At 38.3% G+C, this 20,957-nt stretch overlaps 1 protein-coding gene across 1 annotated transcript in view; it reads left to right on the plus strand.

The window, feature by feature from the left end:
• The window catches only part of VPS9D1 (VPS9 domain containing 1), a 1,026,884-nt gene that overhangs the window by 246,483 nt on the left and 759,444 nt on the right, over positions 1-20,957 (plus strand). Inside the window, exon 4 of the mRNA XM_044081855.1 lies at positions 16,521-16,680. Coding sequence (XP_043937790.1) covers positions 16,521-16,680 — 160 coding nt within the window. The remainder of the gene's footprint in view (positions 1-16,520; positions 16,681-20,957) is intronic.

Here is a 20,957-nt window from a genome sequence, read left to right on the forward strand (position 1 = left end):
GGAACTTATAAACAAAGACATTGGCAAACTTCAATCACTGAATCCCATCCAGTTTGGGTTCGTGAAGGGCCGATCTTGTCTCCTGAACCTGATTGACTTTTTTGAATCAGTCTCCAGAGCCGTAGATGAAGGTAAGGCAGTCCACACAGCCTATCTGGACCTCGCCAAGGCCTTTGACACCATCCCCCATTCTGGAATCATAGATAAACTTACTAAGCCGGGCATTAATCCCTACGTCACTCGATCTGTTGCCAACTGGCGTACTGACAGAACCCACACTGTAAAAGTAGCTGACTCCAAATCCTGCTCCAGACAAGTGACTAGTGGAGTACCTCAGGGTTCAGTCCTGGGACCTCTCTTGTTTGGCATCTACTTCTCTGAAGTACAGGCCAACACTAAGGTACTCTGGCTAACAAAGTTTGCAGATGACTGCAAACTGGGAGCCATTATTGGATCCCCAAATGATGTGGATACTCTACAAAAGGGCCTTACAGAAACAGATGCTTGGTACCAGAGCCATGGGCCCAAGCTCAATGCCAAGAAATGTATAGTTATCCCCTTTGGAGAAAAAACATGTACCCATGAATTACCACATAGGTGGCAGTACACTAAACACCGAAAGTGTGATAAGAGACTGAGGGACACAGGTGGACAGTGGTCCCACCTTCAAGTAACCACATCACCAAAACAGTCAGGAAATCCTTCTATGTGGCACACCTCATCACTAAGGGCTTTTCATCCAGAAAAAAGGAGGTCATTGTCCTACTGTACTCATCCCTCATTAGACCCATTATAGAATACAACGCCCCATTTGGTATGTACCTCTCAAGACATCTGCAACAACTGGAAAGGCCACAGAAATACCTCACTAAAAGAGTCACAGGCCTAAAGCAGATGCCTTATGCTGACCGCCTTAAAAAAGTCAAGCTATATTCTGTCACATATCGTCTACTCCAAGGCGATCTCTGCTTAACATACAAGGCCATGTCAAGCCCAGAGCTACTGGACATGCTACACTTACAGAAATCCCAATCCCTCAGAACCACGTTCTCCGGGGATCTAAATCTTGTCATCACAATAAACAAAACATGCTGGAGGGATAGGCTCCTGACCCAGAGACTCCCCAGACTCTGGAATAGACTGCCCATACATGTCAAGCAGAGCACCTCTTTGGCCCTCTTCAAAAGGAACCTTGATGATTGGATGGGAGAAAGGAAATTCACCCCGGGGATCACGTCAGTCGCCCTGCTAGACAGGAGTCCAGGGAAGTAAATAGTGTGAGAAGAAATAGCCAGGGAATTGTTATGGCTAGGCTTGTATAGGCCCTAGGGCCGATAGCCTAGTACCAACCTATGAACCTATGAATTATTTACAGTAGGCTTTTCTGTATTATGATTCACATATAAAGTGGAATGCATACATTCTACTCTACCCTCATCCTTTGCACAAGATGGCACACTATGTATGTGTTCCCATGCCAAAAATTGCTTATGCTTGGACATTACAATGAGATGCCTTAAATCTACATTTGTAGACTGACATTTTTGGCAGTGACTGGAAGTACATGAATAACAGCAACTGAAAATAAAGTGAGTATGATATAATGATACCCTATGGCAGATTATTGGTAATCTGTTCATATTTTACCCATGGTGGTGGCCATTGTTTTGTGACCAAGCTAGAGTTCCATCCCCATTTGATAAATTTATGAGTTATGCATAGCCCTGCCACATGTGGCTTTGAATACTAAGCTAACGATTCTTGAGTCATAGACACTCAGTATCACTGCTGGCAGTGAAGGTTTAAAATGCCACATGTAAATGGCACTCTGTGGGCATGACCTATTTAAGTCAGGACCTGTGCGTTCTGGTGTTTTGCCTTGCATAGATGACATGTATCATATTGCATTCCATAGTTGTCCATATTTTTCAGGATCCATGCAAAGCAGTACATGAACAGATAAGTGCATACAGCTAATAGCTGCATTGCACTGATGCCTTCCTGTGAGAGAATCTGAGCAGGGTGAAGCAGAGCAGCTTTGTCCTACCATATGGCTGAGACAGGTGAGCAGTGCATTTAGGAGTGTATATGGGAGTGTATGACTTTGTGTGTGTTTGGGGGGGTTGGGTACAGGGACAGAGCATGACTGCATATTGTAAAAAATTGCTTGACTGGTTAGTGTGAGTATTTGTATTGTGTGTCTGTGTGCATTGAATGACTGCTGTCTTAAGGCTGATCATGGTTGTGTGCATGTGGAATACATTCATTTGATTGAAACAAAATATCTCCTGACAAAATGTAGAAAACTCAAAATATTGAAACTTTGAACAAGGCAGGGCCTAACACAGATCCCTGAGGAATGTGAGCTTTTACATCTAGATAATTAGAATGAACACTGAATCTTAACACTCTGTTTTCTACCCAGTAACCAATTTCCAATCCACCTTGTAATGTAACTTTTTATTCTGAAACCCTTCATAATAACCACATGTGGTAGGCTATAATAAAGCTTTTGGTAAGTTCAAAATAATTGCTGCAGAAGACAAACCCATATCAAGAGCCTCTGTTATACAGTCATAAAATTAACTAAGTTGCTCAGTGTTGATTTTCTTTTAGTGAAACCATGCTGATCAATATCTAGTATATCTATACAATTCTTGGAATTAGTCACAAGATCCAATAAGCACCTCTCAAAACACTTTCCAATTATTGAAGTTAAACTAATTGGTCTGTAGTTTTGCAACTGGTCTCTCTTTCCTTTCTGTGTGGTCTGCAGAAAGCCCACACTGCTTTATGTGCTCAGGATGGTATCTAGCTCAGCTGAGCAGTGATTGATTAATTCATAATATGCAAATTCAGTATTAATTAGAAATAGCACTACTAAGGCTGCCACCTATCCGTCTTTTCTGGACTATCCGGAAATCAAATTTATTCTCTGGTAGTCCGGAAAACATTGTACAAACTCCGGTATTCTGTTTAAAAAAAGGAAACCGACTATTGGAGTTTGTTAAATCGACTGATTTATTATGTTTTTTTTACAAAAAAGCATAGTAAGTCATCTGAAAGCAGGCATCAGGAACGAAAAAAGAGGGTGCTCCTACCCGCTGATGTCACAATGAGATCACAAAATGGGCAGAAAGCGGGTGAGAATGGACAGGGTTACAGGTGATGTGAGGGGTATGGCCTAACTCTGGTTTTAGGCACAGCAAAAGGTGGCAACCCTAAGCACTACTGTGAATGTCCATGAACCGCATTTTAGCTGAGCAGCGTAAGTCAGCTTATGTGTGCAGCACGAGCTGCACTGCTGCATTAATTTGCAGGAATTCCACCCTTTGTTTCTTTTACTGGCTGCATTAATTTGCAGGAATTCCACCCTTTGTTTCTTTTACTGTATGCCAAGATGAGTCAGTTGTGATGGCTTACAATGTGCTTCACATGTGCACATACATGAACATGGAAGCACATTCACTGTGCATAGTTAAATGTAGTTTTGTGTGACTGCTGCAGATCATGTGACCTGCAGTGGTTTAATGCACTGAAAGGGCCTGCTATAGCTGAAACAGAATAATTGCCATTATGTTAAATTTTTCTTTATTTTTAATTTGCAAGGAATTTACTTTTAACTGGAAGGTTATCTGTTAGAGTTATTTTGCCACTTAGTGGGGTTTTAAAATGCTCCTATATCCATACTTTTTTTCCCTGCTCCACTAATTTGTGTTCCTGCATGGTTAGTGAACTCATTGGTAGAATATAATTGTACTCCTGACTGTGCTGGTGTGTACTGCCCTCCAGTGGTAGGTAAAACCTTGGTAGAAAACAGTCATGGATGGAACACAAGTCCAGTGCAGGTTGTTCACACTTGTGTGGGCACACACAAACACACACACACACACACACACACACACACACACACACACACACACACACACACACACACAATCATGACTGTTGTTAGTTGATTAACCTTTAGGTATTTGGGAAGTGAGAGAGAACCTGAAACCCTAGTGAAATCCACACATATTTATGTATTTATTTTTTTTTGTGTTGTCCTTTGTTGACTTGGTTAGTCCTACTAGGCTACTAGGGGAAATTTGGGTAGGGCATTTGGGAACTTCTACTTGTTAGGAGAGTGCTTTTTCTGTTCCTAGTGCAGTGTTTGCTGGGAGAACAGCACTCAAGGAAATCCAAGATAGCAGATAACACAGAGGTGAGTACTGATGCAGTGTTTGAAGCTCTATAAGATTCTCAGCAGCTATTTCTGCATAATTTATTTTGTCGGAAGCAAACATTCAAAACAATGATGGATGTGTTATTATAACCCTCCTGTCGGGAGGGTTATGGGATGATATTTTGAATGACTTCAGAGCGAGCCAAAGAGTGGAAAAGATATTTCATGCAGTGAATTTGTGGACAAAATTCAGTCAGAAGACTCAGAAGTTGTTTTGAAAGAAGATTGTCAGACAAGGAAATCCTATACCGAAACTGTTCAAGAAACTGCAGGGGAAAGTGATGAGAGATGATCAGAGGAAAGAAAATGTCAACAATCAAAGGACATTTATGGTGAGAAGTCAGAATGAAGAAGAAGAAGACAAAGAATGGGACAGGCAGGACACTTACAATAATGAAATGGGCATATTGGGAGTGAAGGCTCAGGTGATAAGGCTTTTTATTCTTATTCATAAAGAGACATTTTGTGACATTATTTTTGAGAAGGGTTCTATTCTGAACAGTTTTTTGGGGTAGTATAAGAAGAAAAAGAACTGTAATCCGTGGAATATTTATGTGCTTAAAGCATTTCACAGAGAAACAAAAAAGAAAACACATGTTCCATCTTTCAAACTGAAGCAGAAAAAAAGACTTTAAAGAAACATTTCCGAAAACTTTGTAAATAAGCTATGGACACTGGCAAAGTCTATGATAACTGAGAATTATTATTACAGGGGTCCAGGAAAGTAAATAATGTGGGAAGAAATAGCCAGGGAATTGTTATGGATAGGCTTGTATAGGCCCTAGGGCTGATAGCCTAGTACCAACCTATGAACCTATGAACCTATGACTGGGGGATGGGACTGTCATATTGTACTGTAAACGGAGAAAGAAAACATTGTTCATATCCCTGGTATGATAAATGTAGAGGGCAACAGAGGCATTGTAAAATATTGAGGGCAACTTAAAACATGTTTTATCGGTGGAAGAGATGATCATTTGATAAGTAACTGTGATAAGAGGAAATGTTATATTTGTGGGGAAATACGTCATGATGCAAACAGTTGTGAATTGAAGTGTTATAAATGTAAAAAATGGGCATTCATGGGTAGATTGTAATCTAGAGAAAAAGGATGAAGAAGAAGTAAACAAAAGTGAGGACAGTATACAAAGAGAAGAACCAGTCCCAATAAAAGATAAAGAGGAACTTATCAAGCAAGATCAGGGCAAAAACAAAGTTAAGGATAAAGAGAAAAACGGAACAGAAGATAATATAAAAGAAGGTTGTGAAATAAGTGATGAGGAAGATATAAACTGGAAAATAGTGAAACATAAAATGAATTATATTGGCAAAAGAGTGAGAGATAGAAAAAGTGTAAAGGAACAATTATAAAAGAGAAAAAGAAAGGAGATAGTTAATGCAAATGAGATAATTCTTAAAAATACACAGTTTCTGGTAAGCTACAACAAGACATAATGACAACTTTAGAGTGCTTTCAGTAAATGTAAATAGTATCAAAAATATAAGTAGAAGAATAGGTGTCCTAAATTGGTGTAGTAAGTGTGATATTGGTGTAATAATATTGGAAGATGTAAGATTTTCAACACACAAAGAAAGATTACAAATAAAGAAACTTTGGGGAGTAAATGCAATATGGAACCTAGAAAAGGAACTATGTTCAGGCATAGTTGTATTTTGTAGAAATTTGATGAAAATATTGAATATAACATTGGCAATGATGGGAAAATTAACTATTGTAGATCTCAGATGGCATAATCAGATATACAGAATTATAGCATTGTATACCTGTTTACAAGTAAACAAAGAGAAGCTTTCTTTCTTAAAATTTTGGGTTATGTAGTAATTTATATGAATATCATAATAATGAGAAATTTTAATTATGATTTGAGAGTAAAAAAAGAAGAGAAAAAATGATGTCAACAAATTGTTTTGAAGTTATAAAATGTGGCAATTTAAATATTTGGAATAATCATTTGTGGACATATAGTCGAGGTATATGTAAGACGGAAATAGATTATTTTATTATATCACAAGATTTAAATATAACAAAGGGAGAGACACTTATGTCAGGCTTTTCAAATCACACAGACATATGGATATAAATATAAGAAAATGAGTATATCAGATTGGTAAAAGAAATAAAAAGAATAAATGATAAATTATGGGATGTAAATGGAAAAATTATGCATTTATGGAAAAATCACATTTTCACTAAAGTGTGTTATAAAAAGTGGTCTGGGTGATGGCTAGAGTTGAAAGAAAAATATAAAAATGTTTTTTTTAATGACAGATGTTTAAAAGCAGAAAAAAGCAATGATAAAGCAATGTGTACGCATGCTTTAAAGGGTTTGAAATGGAACAGTAGAGAATATTATGTGGTAGAACAGAGAATTTATGAAAAGAATCAAGAGAAAGTTAAAGAATTATTATTTAAGCAATGATTACTTACAAGGTAAAAACAGAAGAGGTGTCCGGTTGAGTAGCATAGCTAAAGAGAATACTAGTATAATGAAAGCAATGAAGGATGATAGAGGACAGGTAAAATGATCTCAGGAACAAATTATAAACATTATAATAAATTATATAAAAATGTTTCAAGATAGAACATACAAAAAAATAATGTCATGTTAAAAATTGATAGAACAAGAAAGTAAGGAATTGGAAAATAAGATTTCGTTATGTGAATTAGATAAGATACTTAGACAAATTAATTTACAGTTAGTTTCAGGATCAGACAAATGGAAAAGGATACCAGTTTTTGTAAGAATTTTACAGATTGGCAGAAAAAAGATATTTCTTAAAAGTTATGAATGAGTGGTTAAATGAAGGTTTTATTCATAAAGATTTAAGCAGTAGTATACTTAAATTTGTATGGAAAAAGAAAGATAAAAATAAAATTGAAAATTGGAGACCTATAGTATTGAACAAAACAGATTATAAGATTTTTATTAAAATAATTCAGTAGAGAATTGAAAGTAAAATGAGAAGTATTATGGAAGATAGTATATATAGTTTAAAGGGAAAAGGATGTCAGGAATTATTATTCATAGTAAAGGAAATTGTGGATGATATTATAAACAGGACTAACTAGATCAAGATCATGATAGGAGATTTAAATAAAGCTTTTGATACAGTATGATATGAGCTTTTCTGGACAAGTATGGAAAAGTATAACATTAGTAAAAAAATAAGGATGCATTTTGTGGTGCACATAATAAAAATAAAGGAAGAATGTTAGTCAATGGGTGGTTAAGTAAAGAAATACATATAAAGAATGGCATACATCAGGGATGTCCTATGAATAGTATATTGTTTGCATTAGTTATGAATGTATTAGCCAGAGATTTAAATTTGCACATGAGAGGTGCTACTTATATTACTAATGAAGGGATAAAATTGTACACAATGTTGATGTGTAATGTTTGTAAATAACTTGTACCATTGTGTTAAATATTTATTTCCATGCATTAAGACTATATATACAACGTGTATTGCACTTTTTGTTATATGTACTATTAATGTTATGTGGAGCTTTTCTCCCTGGGCCTCTAGACTTTCCCAGTTAACAAATGCAATCAAGCAATCAATAAATGTGTGTATGTGTGTCTTTCAGCTTTTCCTGGTTAGTGATCGCCACAGCGGAACTCCGGTCCGCTATGATGGCAGTTGATTTTTTACGTGCCGAGTTGCCAGCCCTGACGCACAACCTTCAACGAAGGTACAATCAATCAATAAATAAATAAATAAAAATTCTGTTTATGTTTACTTATGCAGATGATATTATATTGATTATGAGAAACAAAGTCTGGGTTATATCTTACAGTCATCAATGTTTAAATATGATAAGCATGCTTTTAAATAAAGAAAAAAGTAAAGAACTGGGGTGATATAGTAAAGATAGGAGTGGTATATTTTTCAGTGTTAGGTATAAGATTTGGGGGTAAAAATGTAAGTGATGAACAATGGAATAGGATGCTAGATAAACTAGAGGAGCTTTGTTGTTTTTGGAAAACATGCAAGTTGTTATTTAATAAAAAGGTTTATTTGATTAATTCAGTTATACTGGGAAAGATTGCATATTTAGGTAGTATTTAAATGTTGCCAATAATCTGTGAAAAAGAAATGCTACAAATATTTTTTTCTTTTATATGGGGTTCAAGACTGAATCCAGTGAAGAAAGGAGTCTTACACATTGACAAGGAAGATGGAGGTTTAGGATTAATAAACCCAGCTGTTTATGTTGCTTCTTTGAATTTGTATAAAGTTTTGTTTTGGATAAATGACAAAAATAACAAGATAATAGTAAATTTACTAAAGTATAAATATAAACTCACTAAACTAGGTATAAATCCCTACGTCACAAGATGGGTTGCCAACTGGTTCACTGACAGAACCCACACTGTAAAAGTTGCAGACTCCAAATCTGACCTCAAAGCAGTGACAAGTGGAATACCACAGGGTTCTGTCCTGGGACCTCTCCTGTTTGGTATCTACTTCTCTAAAGTACAGGCTAACACAGAAGGCCTCTGGCTAACGAAGTTCGCAGATGACTGAAAACTAGGAGCCATAGTCAAGTCCCCAAATGATGTGGACATCCTACAGAAGGGCCTCGCTGAGACAGATGCCTGGTGTCAGAGCCATGGCCTCAAGCTCAATGCCAAAAAGTGCAGTGTCATCCCCTTTGGTAAAAACTCTGTACCCATGAACTACCACATGTACCCATGAACTACCACATAGGCAGCAATCTACTTAACACCGAATGCATGATAAGAGACCTTAGGACCCAGGTGGACAGTAGTCTCTCCTTTGATAGTCACATCGCCACAGTAGTCAGGAAGTCCTTCTACGTGGCACACCTCATCATAAAAGGGTTCTCATCCAGGAAAAAAATTGTTCCCCTCTACTCGACACTCATTAGACCCATTATAGAGTACAACTCCCCTTTTGGAATGTACCTCACAAGACATCTGCAGCAGCTGGAAAGACCACAGAAGTACCTCACAAAGAGGATTACAGGCCTCAAACAAATGCCCTACACTGACCGCCTCAAAAAACTCCAGCTTTACTCTGTAGCATATCACCTACTCCGAGGTGATCTCTGCCTTACATATAAAACTATGTCAAACCCAGAACTGTTGGACATGCTACACCTAAAGAAATCCCAATCCCTCCGAGCTACACGCTCTAGGGACCTAAACCTTGTCACCACAATAAACAGGACATGCTGGAGGGATAGATTCCTGTCCCAGAGACTTCCCATACTCTGGAACAAGATACCTATCTATGTCAAGCAAAGTTCTTCATTAGCACTCTTCAAGAAAAATCTTGATGAGTGGATGGGAAATAGGAAATACACCCTGGGAATCACTTCTGTGTCTCTGCTCGACAGTGGCACAGGAAAATAACTTTCTTGGGTGGCGTAAGCCAGGGAACCTTGTTGGCTAGGCTTACGTAGGCCCTTGGGCTGATAGCCTAGTACCTACCTACGAACCTATGAACCTATAAGTGGCATTGTGATTTATTAAGAAAATTCAAAAGAAGAAAAGTATGCTTAAGTGAAGTAATGAGAGTTTATCAAGAATTTTTTTTTATGGAAATTAACAATTGATGAAATAGAAAATGAGAGGAAAATGTGATATAAAAATATCATGATAAAATATTATTATATCAATAATACAAAAAAACCTTGAAAAGAGAGAGTGCTAACAGTTATTGATAAACCAAGAAACAAGCATTCGGACAGCCATTTACGCCCCAGGACTCCCACACAGCACAGCAAACCAGTAACAAAAACACTGTTACTGGTTTGCTGTGCTGTGTGGAAGTCCTAGGGTGTAAATGGCTGTCCGAGTGCTTGTTTCTTGGTTTATTATTATTATATCAATCCTTGAGCTGAGCTAGTGAATAAAGAAGTTAAAGTTGTAAAAGTACAAAAAGCATGGTGTAATAACCAAGTAGAATGTTGACATTTTTTTATGGAGATTAATGACTTATAAATTACCAGTAAAGGTAAATATGCCATATAAAAAATTTCAGTGAAAGAGTTTGTATATAACGCAGTAAATAAGAAACTACAGAACATGTTTTCTTAGAAGGTATAAGGGTCTCAAAATTGTGTAAAGAAAATTTCTTTGAAAATATAAAGGAAGTAAATGTAATAAATATAGATATGATTATGTGTGGATTTTATAGCCCTAAAAATAAGGAATGTGTTAGTAAAATAGATAAAATATTATTTTATGTTGTGTGGACCATTTGGAATGAAAAGCTAAATGAAATCATGTTTAATGGTAAATGGAGACTAGCAGTCATTTTAAGAAAAATTAGATGGTGGTTGTGGAAAAAAAGTGGGAGTCAAATAAGATAATGTAGATTGAAGTTTAATATAATAATGAAAAGTAAGGTATCTGTGATTGTATAACAGTAACGGAAAGGAATGGAAATTTATACACTGTGTAAATAGGTAAATAGTATTGTACATGGTTTTTATTTTTTTTTAAATAAAGAATCACCTACTCCTTTTGATAGGTGCCTTGGGATCTTTTATATCCGCCTGAGCTACCACTGATTCAAACAGGTAGAGCCTCAGTTTAATGTCTTATCCAAAGGATTTCACACTCTGGAAAGCAGCATCTGCCTAATGCTGCATTACAGTGACAGCAGTTGATCTCCAAGGTGAGGGAATAGAACCTACAGCCTTCTGCACCAAAGTTGAGTGTACTACCTGTTTCACTACTAACAATGACACAGAGAGGGTAAGCAAACTCCAGCAACTGAACAAGAACTGAACCAGGAAAACTAATAGCAATATTAACATTGCACCAGCTAGCAGAACAAAATAGCTGTGCATAGTTTATTCATTCATGCATTTTTGATTAGATTGGTTTGAAAATGCATTGCAGTACTTAAGTTGCAGAGTATTGTGATGTATATGCAAATCATAATGGAACACTTTAAAGAATTTTTTTCAGCCAATATTAACTTGGATTATGAAAGTACTATATCTTTCCTTTTTGCCAACATCTTAATTCCTAATAGTAATCTCTTTTCTCCTTGGGTGTTGAGCATCCTTCTGAAGACCAGAAAGCACCCTACCAGGAATTTTGGTACAGTAAAAAAGTCTTAATTCCTTTCCAGTTAGATCTTTTATTGGACTGTGTTTGGTCTGCTTGGATTAGAGCATGGCAAGGAGGTAGAATAGGCAATAGCTGCATTCACTCCACAGTGAAAAATGCTGTGGTTCTTAGGTTCTGCTTATTGTCGAATGGCAGAGGGGAGTAGGCAGTGGCTCCATTCTCTCCACAGTGGAGAGGAAGCCTCATGTTTACCTTTATACCATTCTTCATAATTTCTCACCTGTTAGCTAAATTCAGGGAATAAAATCAAGGCTCATCCATTGCCTCTACCATGTGTTGATAAACAAGACAGCAGTTAAGGCATGTAGTTCCTTAGTAGTGAAAGAAACATTCCCATTTTGAGCTGTGGAAGTTCATTCTGGCTATGGGGACAGTTGGGCCTCCATGCCTGGTTGCTCCTTTGGGCATTTTGGTTCTGCCTAACTCCAAGCTATGGTCTTTTTGGAAGTTGTTTTAATGACTTCCTCTAGGGATCTATATTTTATAAATGAAAAAGGTTCTCCATTTGGTGATGGAATACCCTCCACCACTTTGTATGAATTTACAGCTCTGCCTCAGTACTGGATTATCCAGTAGTTCTCAAAAGCGGGTGCTATATCTTGGTCAACTGTTAAAGATCTCTTCTTTTCCTGGGACATTTGAACTTTGTGACTCACAGACTTGTTAATCTACCTTTCAAACTGTCTAATTTAGTGGACATTGTTTGGATCTCAGCTTTCGAAGATGATCCCATCTGGCACATCTCTGCTTCAAATTGTGTAAGCTTTATCGCTCTGTTCTCTGTGGCTCCTTCAAGGATCTTGTTTACTGTTTTAGATCTTTTACATTATTGCTGACTGCAGAGGGCATCTTGAGGAGCAGTATAATAGATCTGACATGTCCTTAGTTGGGCTACTTTTGGGATGTCCTTCTTCTTCTCTGTCTGAACCTGGATATTTTCTATGGAACTTCCTGTTTGGGAGCAGGTGCAGTTTCCATTTGTGCATTTCTTGATGTCACCCACCACACCTGGAGTTTATGCAGAACCCTTGAGGCCACCAGTTTTTTTCTGCTACTTGGATAGTTTGGCTCTCGATACTGACATTTATCATAGACAAGTTCCAATGATCAATGCCAGAGTCACCTAAGCCATTGAGGAGTTCATGCAACCACTAAATCAAGAGTCACGTCCAGTATCAGCAGTGACTGCATTGCCTGTTCTCCTGTGATAAGAGTTCCAGCTACACAACTTGCCCTTGCTGATTTACACTGTACCCCCTCTAAAATTGTCACATTTCTTTCCTTGCATGGTATTGAAAACTACATTCAGTATTCCAGGTGAGGTCTAATTATTGCCTTGTTGAGTGGTAGACATCCTTATCGCTGGAGTCTGTTCCCTTCAGATCACATAAGAATGTACTACTGGATTTAGCTGTGGCATTTTCTTTCTGCGCCTCATTGTTAAGTGATGTTATTATCACGATTATCCAGCCTTTTCCTGTTTGATGTCCTTCATTTTCTTCCCCAACTCAATCTATACTTCACCCTTGGGTTGTTGTAGCCACAAAGTATTCATCTTGCAGTTTTGTCCCAGATCCAAGTAAGATCATGCACAAGTCAAAGTACTACTGCCAAAAGTGCTTAAAAGAGAGATCATCCTGTCATTCCCAGCACCACTTTTAATAGGAACCTCACTATAATTTGCAGACAGTTAACAACAATATTAGTTCCTGCTATACAAAGATTAAAACCAAAATTGATATAAAAGTTAAACTAATGTAAACACTAGAAATAGTAAGGAGTGCACTCCTGCAACTAAATATGATTTGTGAAGTAACACATGTTAAAAGTACTAAAAAGGAGGTACCTTTATAAATATGTACTTATTAACAAGATTCAGGAAGTTGCATGATGCACAACTATAATACACCAGTAAACAAATTGAAGCACACATTCCACAGATCTTGTTAAAATATATTTTGTTTTATTAAGTGTATGTTTTGGTTATGCATTGTGGTTTCTGCTCAGTATAACTAAGCCATGGAATGCAGTTGCCGTCTTTCTTCACTGTATTTGTATACATAAAGCATATGTTATTACCCTGAAAAACTGATAACTTCATTTACGTGATATATTTAGAAGTATGTAAACTCTGTTTTTATGTTGATGTTATTTCTTAAACTCTTTTTCCATAGTTTCAAAAGACAAAAGGGGTACTTGCAGACTTGGCCACTACTAATTTTAGACCTCTTTTTATAGCCTATTGCTCATAAGTTGTGTACCAGTGTTAAGGCCATGTGACCATCTAGTAACACTGACTCCAAGATTTCTGTATTGAACAATTTGTCACCAGCCCATAAATCCAGATGTCAGTGAAAAGATTCTAAGGTCTTATTGTCTCGAATATGAAGTGGTAATTTATTCCATATTTTCAATCTTTGAGTTGAGTGAGTATGACTTAATTTGTGTCCTCGTAGTATCTAAATCAAACTTCATAACCTGATGTCTCCATGTTAAACTACAGTTGTAACATTTTATATCCAAAATAGCTTGTAAATTAGGGGCATGAAAGATGTTGTAGGCAGACATTAACTTGGCACTGATGTAACAATAATGAATAGCAAATAAATTGTTACATCCATTATTGCAACTGTAATCTTTGTGGAATAAAATCCTGTTGGTTAATTGTCTTTCTACTCTGTCATGATAATTTAGTCTTTCCTCAGGGTCCCTTCATTCTGAGGTATGGCTTCACCTGATGGGCCTCATTTCTTCAGACAGAGAGGTTTTCACAGATCTGTGGGCTATGAGCAGACATAATGGGGCCATCATACAATGGCCAGCTGTCGGCTTGCAGGTTGAAAAGGAGAGCCCAAAACCTAATGTGGTGTTGTCACTTGCATACTACATGTGAGCATGCAATGGGAGAGTGGAGACTGTGTCACCTCTGTGAAACAACCCCTTACTTCCCTCTGTGTATGCTTACTCTGGCTGTACCACTTTTGAGTGATCTCTGATTTCTACCAGAAAACAGGGCAGTGGTATATCTCCCAGGATGTCTTTCTCAATCTTTCCTACCAAGAAAGAGATAAGCAAACATAGCCCTCATAGCTTCTTATCTTTCCTGTCTCTTCTCTGCCTGTAACCCCCTTTTCCAAACTACTAATTAAACTGTGGTCATCCGAGTCTTGGTCAGTAATTTATCCCTCCATGCCAGTGAAACTAGCCATTTCATTAAAAATTGATTCTGCTGTGTTCCTGGGTCATGGCTGATGAGGGCTGACTCAGATCGACCTACCTACTCAGTTTGTAGACGGACTAAGACATGAATAAATAAATGTCTCATCCAGTCTAGTTAGTTTCTACATGCTGCTTGTCAGGCTGCCACTTTCATCTTCTAGTTGGTGCCAACATTCATTTTCTCTGCATATTATTTTCATTGCCCCCCCAGTATGTCTGGGACAGACACAATGAAGGTTACTGGCCCCCAGTCTTGATCCATGGACGTATTACTTGTCATCCTCCTTTCTCATGACAGTATTTCCTTTATCACCACTCTCTCCATCTTACCTTCCAGTCATCTTTCCACCAGTCTCTACTTTTTTTTTCCCATCCTTTGCTTGTCCAGCTTATGTAGTAACTTCTGAGATAATGAATTAAACGTCTTATTGAAGTCTAGGCTGACCATAGTCTCACTGGGACTCCTTTGTACAGTTCTGCTGTAACCCATTCATAGCATTCGATCATATTAATCTGAGAGCTTCTCTTGGCTAAAAACCCATGGTCCATTGCTTAAGTGCAGGTCGCATAAGCTTAGTATTCCTGCTGATTACTACCTAGGGAACACATTGTGTGTTCCTAGCATGCGTGCTACCTTTCCCTGAGAATTTCCTGCACTATTATAGATTACACTTGGATGTCTATCTTACTGTCACTTGCTGGTTAAACTGGAGCTGAGAATGTCGGCTCATTTCTTTTGTAGTTCTCAGGACTCCACACCCAAACAGCTGAGGTGTACAGCTTGTACAAAAGAATATCTCAGCCACTGTATTAACGGTATCATTAACTTTTATTATGAAAGACACTGACAAGACCATAGTTACTATTATTTAATGTACTTTAGTTTTCATTTATTTTGTAGTTTGTATGAGATATTCTATGGTTTGATTCTCAGCTGGAGTTCCTTCTTTGTAGGCTCTGCATGTACTCCCTGTGTTCTCATGGATTTCCTCCAGGTACAGTAAACTCTCAGTTAACCGGAACTCAAGCAACCAGCATTCTCAAGCAACAGGCAAAATAATCGAAGAAATAAAGTGCAATTTTCATGTGTTGCACTTTCTGTTTTCACTCTGCAGAAACATATCGTATGTTTTTAGAGTTTTAAAGTTTTAAAAAGGAAGATAGGAATAAATTCCCTTTCTACCTAACCTGAGAACAAGTCAAACCAAACAAATAGTATAGGGTATGGTATTAGTCAAGCATACTTTTAATAGTAACTCTCAAGCAACCAGAAACTACACTTATCCAACATCTACCAATCCCCGTGGGTGCTGGTTAACTGAGAGTTTACTGTATTCCGGTTTCCTTCCATCTAAAAATAGACATCCAGTAGGTTGATTGGCAATTCTACATTTTCCTTGGGTGTGAGTGTAGTGTGTCTGTGATACAGAAGAAAGACCTAGAAATGTACTCCCCCATTGCCTAGTAAACTCTGTAGCTGGTGGAGATGTTCATGGAGTCATTCGAAAAGTTGCACATGACTTGTGAGCCTGGATGGATGGATAAATTTAGTGCTATTGCATTCATTTCTTTTTTAAATCTGCTACTAAATGTAACCTCATAGCCCAAACTAATAGAAAACGTAGTAACTTTAAACTGTATAAAATATGCATGTACATGTACATTTTAGGCTGGAAATAACAATTTGTCTTTTCACATAGTGTCATTAAATATAGCGACATGCATTTCGGGATGTGCTACAGCAGTCTTAATCTGAGTTTTCTTACATTTGTTTTATTTGTCTTACTTCCTGTTCAGTGATAATGAAAGCAACATTCAATGTTTTGTTTTTTGTTTTTGAGTGTAATGTAAATATAAATGGTCAGATTTCATAAGTGGTTGCTTTGCTTCTCAGAATTCACATTTGAGTCATGATTTTCTTTATACTACATTCATAGGTAAAGTGGAGGCCAGATCACTTGTCATGGAGACTGCCAAATCCACCCACCGTCACACTCATCGCAGGGTTCAGTCAGATGGAGGACAACAGACTGCACTTTTCCTGCCTCCTGAGCTTTTCCAGAAGATGCAGATTGCTGAAATACATAATGCTAAGAAGTAAGCAAGCCCACTTCTTATTGTTAGTAGTATTTCTTTTTCTGTATGTCAGACATAACCATCTTTTGTTTGCTTCCTTTGCACGTCTTTGGAAACTCATAATGTTCTCTTTCTACTTTTGTACCTTGCAGAGACAAATAAGTGGCAACAAACGTGTAACAGTGGGCCATTAGCTTTTTATCTATTTTCTTAGCTGCTGAGGAATCCACTAATGATCACTAGGGAGTAATGTGCAAACATATGAACATGCAGCAAAACATCAGAAAGAGGACGCTGGTCTGTCTTATCTAGTTATTGGAATGTGTAGCAAAACAATAAAAATGACTTCTAATCTTTCATGTCTGAATATAGCAGCTACCACTTTCAGTGGTCCCACCTCATCATTGCCCTACCTGACCTTTATACCAAATGATTTTAAATCATTCTGAAGACAAGTCATCCTACTGTATCCTCTGCTACTTCATTCCATGATTCTGCACCCTTCTGCCAAAAATATTTTTCCTTAGTGGCATTTAAATCTGTCCTCTTCCCCCAGCTTGCTATTCTTTCTTTTTTTCTCAGTTGAGAGTATAAGGTTGTGGATCTGATGTCCTTTTCATTCTTCCTTAACGAATGGGGTTATGGATCTGATCCTTGGATCCAACTCGGCCACATACTTCAGACTGTGGATTCAACTTTCAAGCTCCTCCCTCTACCCATAATGCCCTACTACATCCTCAATACCTCATATCTCATTTGCCGCCATTGTGCTTAGATGTAGATCCTTCTCTCACAGTGTTTGGTTTGAATTTTCAACAGTTTTTTGTAAGTAAAAGTCAGCTTTCCCGTCTAAAATTTCCATCTATTATTCTTACGACCTCCCTCTTAGCTTCTAATTTCCCTTTTCTGCATTAGGAGAGTAATTTCTATACTTTTGTAGTGTATTCTTAATGTGCTGTAGTTGGTAATTTTTTTCTTGCTATACCAATTCTGTCCTTCCAACCATTTTTACGGAGTAATTCTTAATTGCCATTGCTAGTAAAACTTTCATTCTATAATATTTTCTTAAAAAAAGTCTTGTTTTTTTTTTTATATCTGTCTGTCGTCCTTTTCTTCTACTGTCATGGCTGACAAGCCAATAGGTTTTAAAAAAATCACTTCTTGTGGGCACAAGCTCCAACTCAGATGCCCAGAAAAAGTGCATATATTGTCTTGGAGCAGCTCATCTTAACACCAGCTGCTCAATCTGTGCAGCCTTCAAAACAAGGGCTTTAGATGATAGACACAGCAAACTGATACATAAAGGTCTACTTCTTCCCTTAACATCATTTTCAGGGGCTCAGACCCCCAGTAAAACCTCAAAAACTCCGGAGCATAGAAAGCATTCTCTGCCAAAGTCCCCCAGGACTTCTTCAGAACCGCAACCAAAAATTTAAAAAACATGGGATCCGACTACTTCGGACCCGAAAGTACACTCTTCAGACCCAAATCTTTGGATCGTAAAACTTCAGATCTGATTATTAAATCAGCAACCCCTACAGTTCAGGTTACAGATCCCACGACCTCGGATCCGTAACCTAATGCATCATACACTCCCAGAGCTTGTTCACCCAAGTTTCTATTGGATACTGTCTCCCCTAGGCTGTATTCTACTTTTATGCAAATTCCCAAAAAGCATTCTAGACCCCAGTCAACCGCATCATCCACCAGGTCCTCCAAAAGTCTTTCCAAAGCAGATGTGGATAGGATGATGCTAAAATTCCTCAGAACTCAGATCCAGATAGGGGTCATCTTAGCTCCATCCCCTGGGTTCCTATCACATAGTCGAATTTTTACAATTTCGAACCTTATATGGTTGAGACCATAAGTTCGAATTTGTAAAGGTTCGAGCATTTGAATGGCAATCTCCATAAGTGGAGTTTCCATTTTGTTCAATGGGGTGCGATTTCTGAGTTGGTATATTTAAGTAGCAGGGGGGTGTGCAAGTGGGCTTGTCCCCCCTACTTAAAACAGTTTATTTTATTTTCCATTGTTTTTTTTATCCATAGTCAAAGTTTTGTAACTTCGAACATAATGGTTCGAACATTAGGTGTTCGAAGTTATAAAACTTCGACTATGTGACCCCCATCCCCTACTGGATCAGTGATTCTTCCAGCCACTACTCATTCAGTGTTATCTCATTCTCCAATCCTTCCTTTGGTTTTGGAGCTCCAGGATCCGACAGCTGTGAGATTTTTGGAGTTGGATCTGAAGAAAATTACCTCCTCGACTCCAACAGCTTCTTTGGCCAGTTCTGTTCCTATTTCTTTGGATCAGAATGGGTCTCGGAGCCAATGCATCAGATCCATGGGGCTGGGATCTAATCTGATGTTATTGATCTACCCCTGCCCCTTGGAGCCTTGGCACTGGACAGCACTGGTCCAATTCCCTCCTCCAGGCATGGATCTGGTTGGAGTCATGATCCACCCATACTGGAAATCTCTGCTCTGGTGTGGATGGCAGTGTTTTCTCCGGGTCCGTCTGCCTTCGAGGATGTGGAAAGGGCTTTTCCTCTTTATAGAGATCCAGTCTCTTATCTCTTGGATCCACCCCCTATTTCCTCTTCAGTTGAGTCCATCAGGTCTATTCTACAGAGGCAGCTAGTTCTACCTAGCTTCCAGTCAGTCCCTGTGGAGGAACTCCCCCTCTCTTATGATACCTCCCCTGAACATTTTCCTGAGGAGATCAAAAGAAAGAGGATGCTCAAGAAGAGGCACATAAATTCCCCATTGTAATCTCTCACTGAAGATACTTTTTTCGAGGAAGGGGAAGAGTCCCCCAGATCATCACTTGATGCCTTCTTTGGAGACATATTAGAGATCCTTAGATAAAAAGGTGGTTGGTCTTCTGATAATCCTTCTCCACAGGAGTAAGTGTTTTTGGAGGCTTTTGGTTCTGATCCATCTACGTCTTGGGTGACCCCCTCCCCCCCATCTAGTCTGTCTCTGGGCATGGAAGGAGCCGAATTCTGTTGAGCCAATAAATCAGCCTGACAAATTCCTAGCTTCCCTAAAGATAAATTTCACTGGTCCAAAGGAGTCTCTGTAAATGCTATGGTGGTGGCAGCAGCAGCAGCAGCAGCAGCCACTAAAAAAGAGCTAGCAGAACAGAGCTCGTCTGACCACCAACCTAACAAAGAGTCTGGGGCTCTGGACAGATTTGGAAAGGCAGCCTTTGCCTCAGCAACATTTGCCTTGAGGTTCCTTAACTTTTCAGCACACTTTACAACACTACAGAGAAATTTGACCAAAGAACTGTCAGATTCTGTTTCTTAGTCCATGTCTGCAGAGGATTTCTAAAGATCATCTTCACAGCTGGTCACCCTTTTATCAATTTCCAGTACATTCATGAGGTTGATCTCTCACGCAGCTGAAGACGCCTCATTGCCATAAGGAGACATAACTGGATGCGGCTGTGTGACTTTGCGGAGCCTTTCAAGGCATCTTTCATCAATATTCCCTTTGATGGAACATCTTTGTTTGGTCCGTTTGTGAAAGAAATTCTTACCTGCAGTGAACAAGCGGGAAAGATCCTGTTTGCCATAGGAGTTACGTTTTCTACTCCTCAATAAACGTTCTCTATAAATGAAAGGGGTGGTAAGAAAATGTGGTTTTGAAAATCTCAGGGACCTTTTCAAGATCAGCTCAGAGACAAATCCTCCAGGGGCAGGGGAAGCAAATCTAATGGTAGACACCACCCTAAAGGCAGAGGAGGCCTGAAAAATGAGTGTTTTTGTGATTCTTTTCCAGATAGGTCCTGTCAGTGCTCCTGAAGTGATGCCCAGTTGTCCACCTCTGGAGGCAGTAGGGGTACAATTGTCATTGCACCCAGATGCCTGGGCTGCTATAACAAAAGATATTTGGGTGCTAAAAATAATATCCATAAAATAATCCATAATCCCAAAATATACCATTTTCCCAGTTCCCAGTCTACAGAAGAAAGAAGCTCCCCATTGTTCCACCCAGTCAGAAGAGGACAGCAGCACAAGAAATTCAAAAGCTGCTAGACAAAGACTCATCCATGAGGTCCCATCAGACCAAACAGGATTTGGAACTTACTCATACTTTTTTTAGTGTCAAAAAAGATAGGAGACCTGAGACTACTTTTGGATCTAAGCAAACTGAAGCAGTCCATGAAAAAGTCAAAGTTCTGAATGGTCACGGTCCAGTCCATTCTGCCATTTCTTTGCAAGTATGATTGGATGTGCTGTATAGATCTTTAGGATGTGTAGTAGAATATCAAAATAAACAGGGGCTCTC

This window comes from Protopterus annectens, chromosome 8.part1 (assembly GCF_019279795.1).
Source record: "Protopterus annectens isolate FY-2018-M chromosome 8.part1, PAN1.0, whole genome shotgun sequence".
In the NCBI taxonomy this organism is placed as follows: domain Eukaryota; kingdom Metazoa; phylum Chordata; order Ceratodontiformes; family Protopteridae; genus Protopterus; species Protopterus annectens.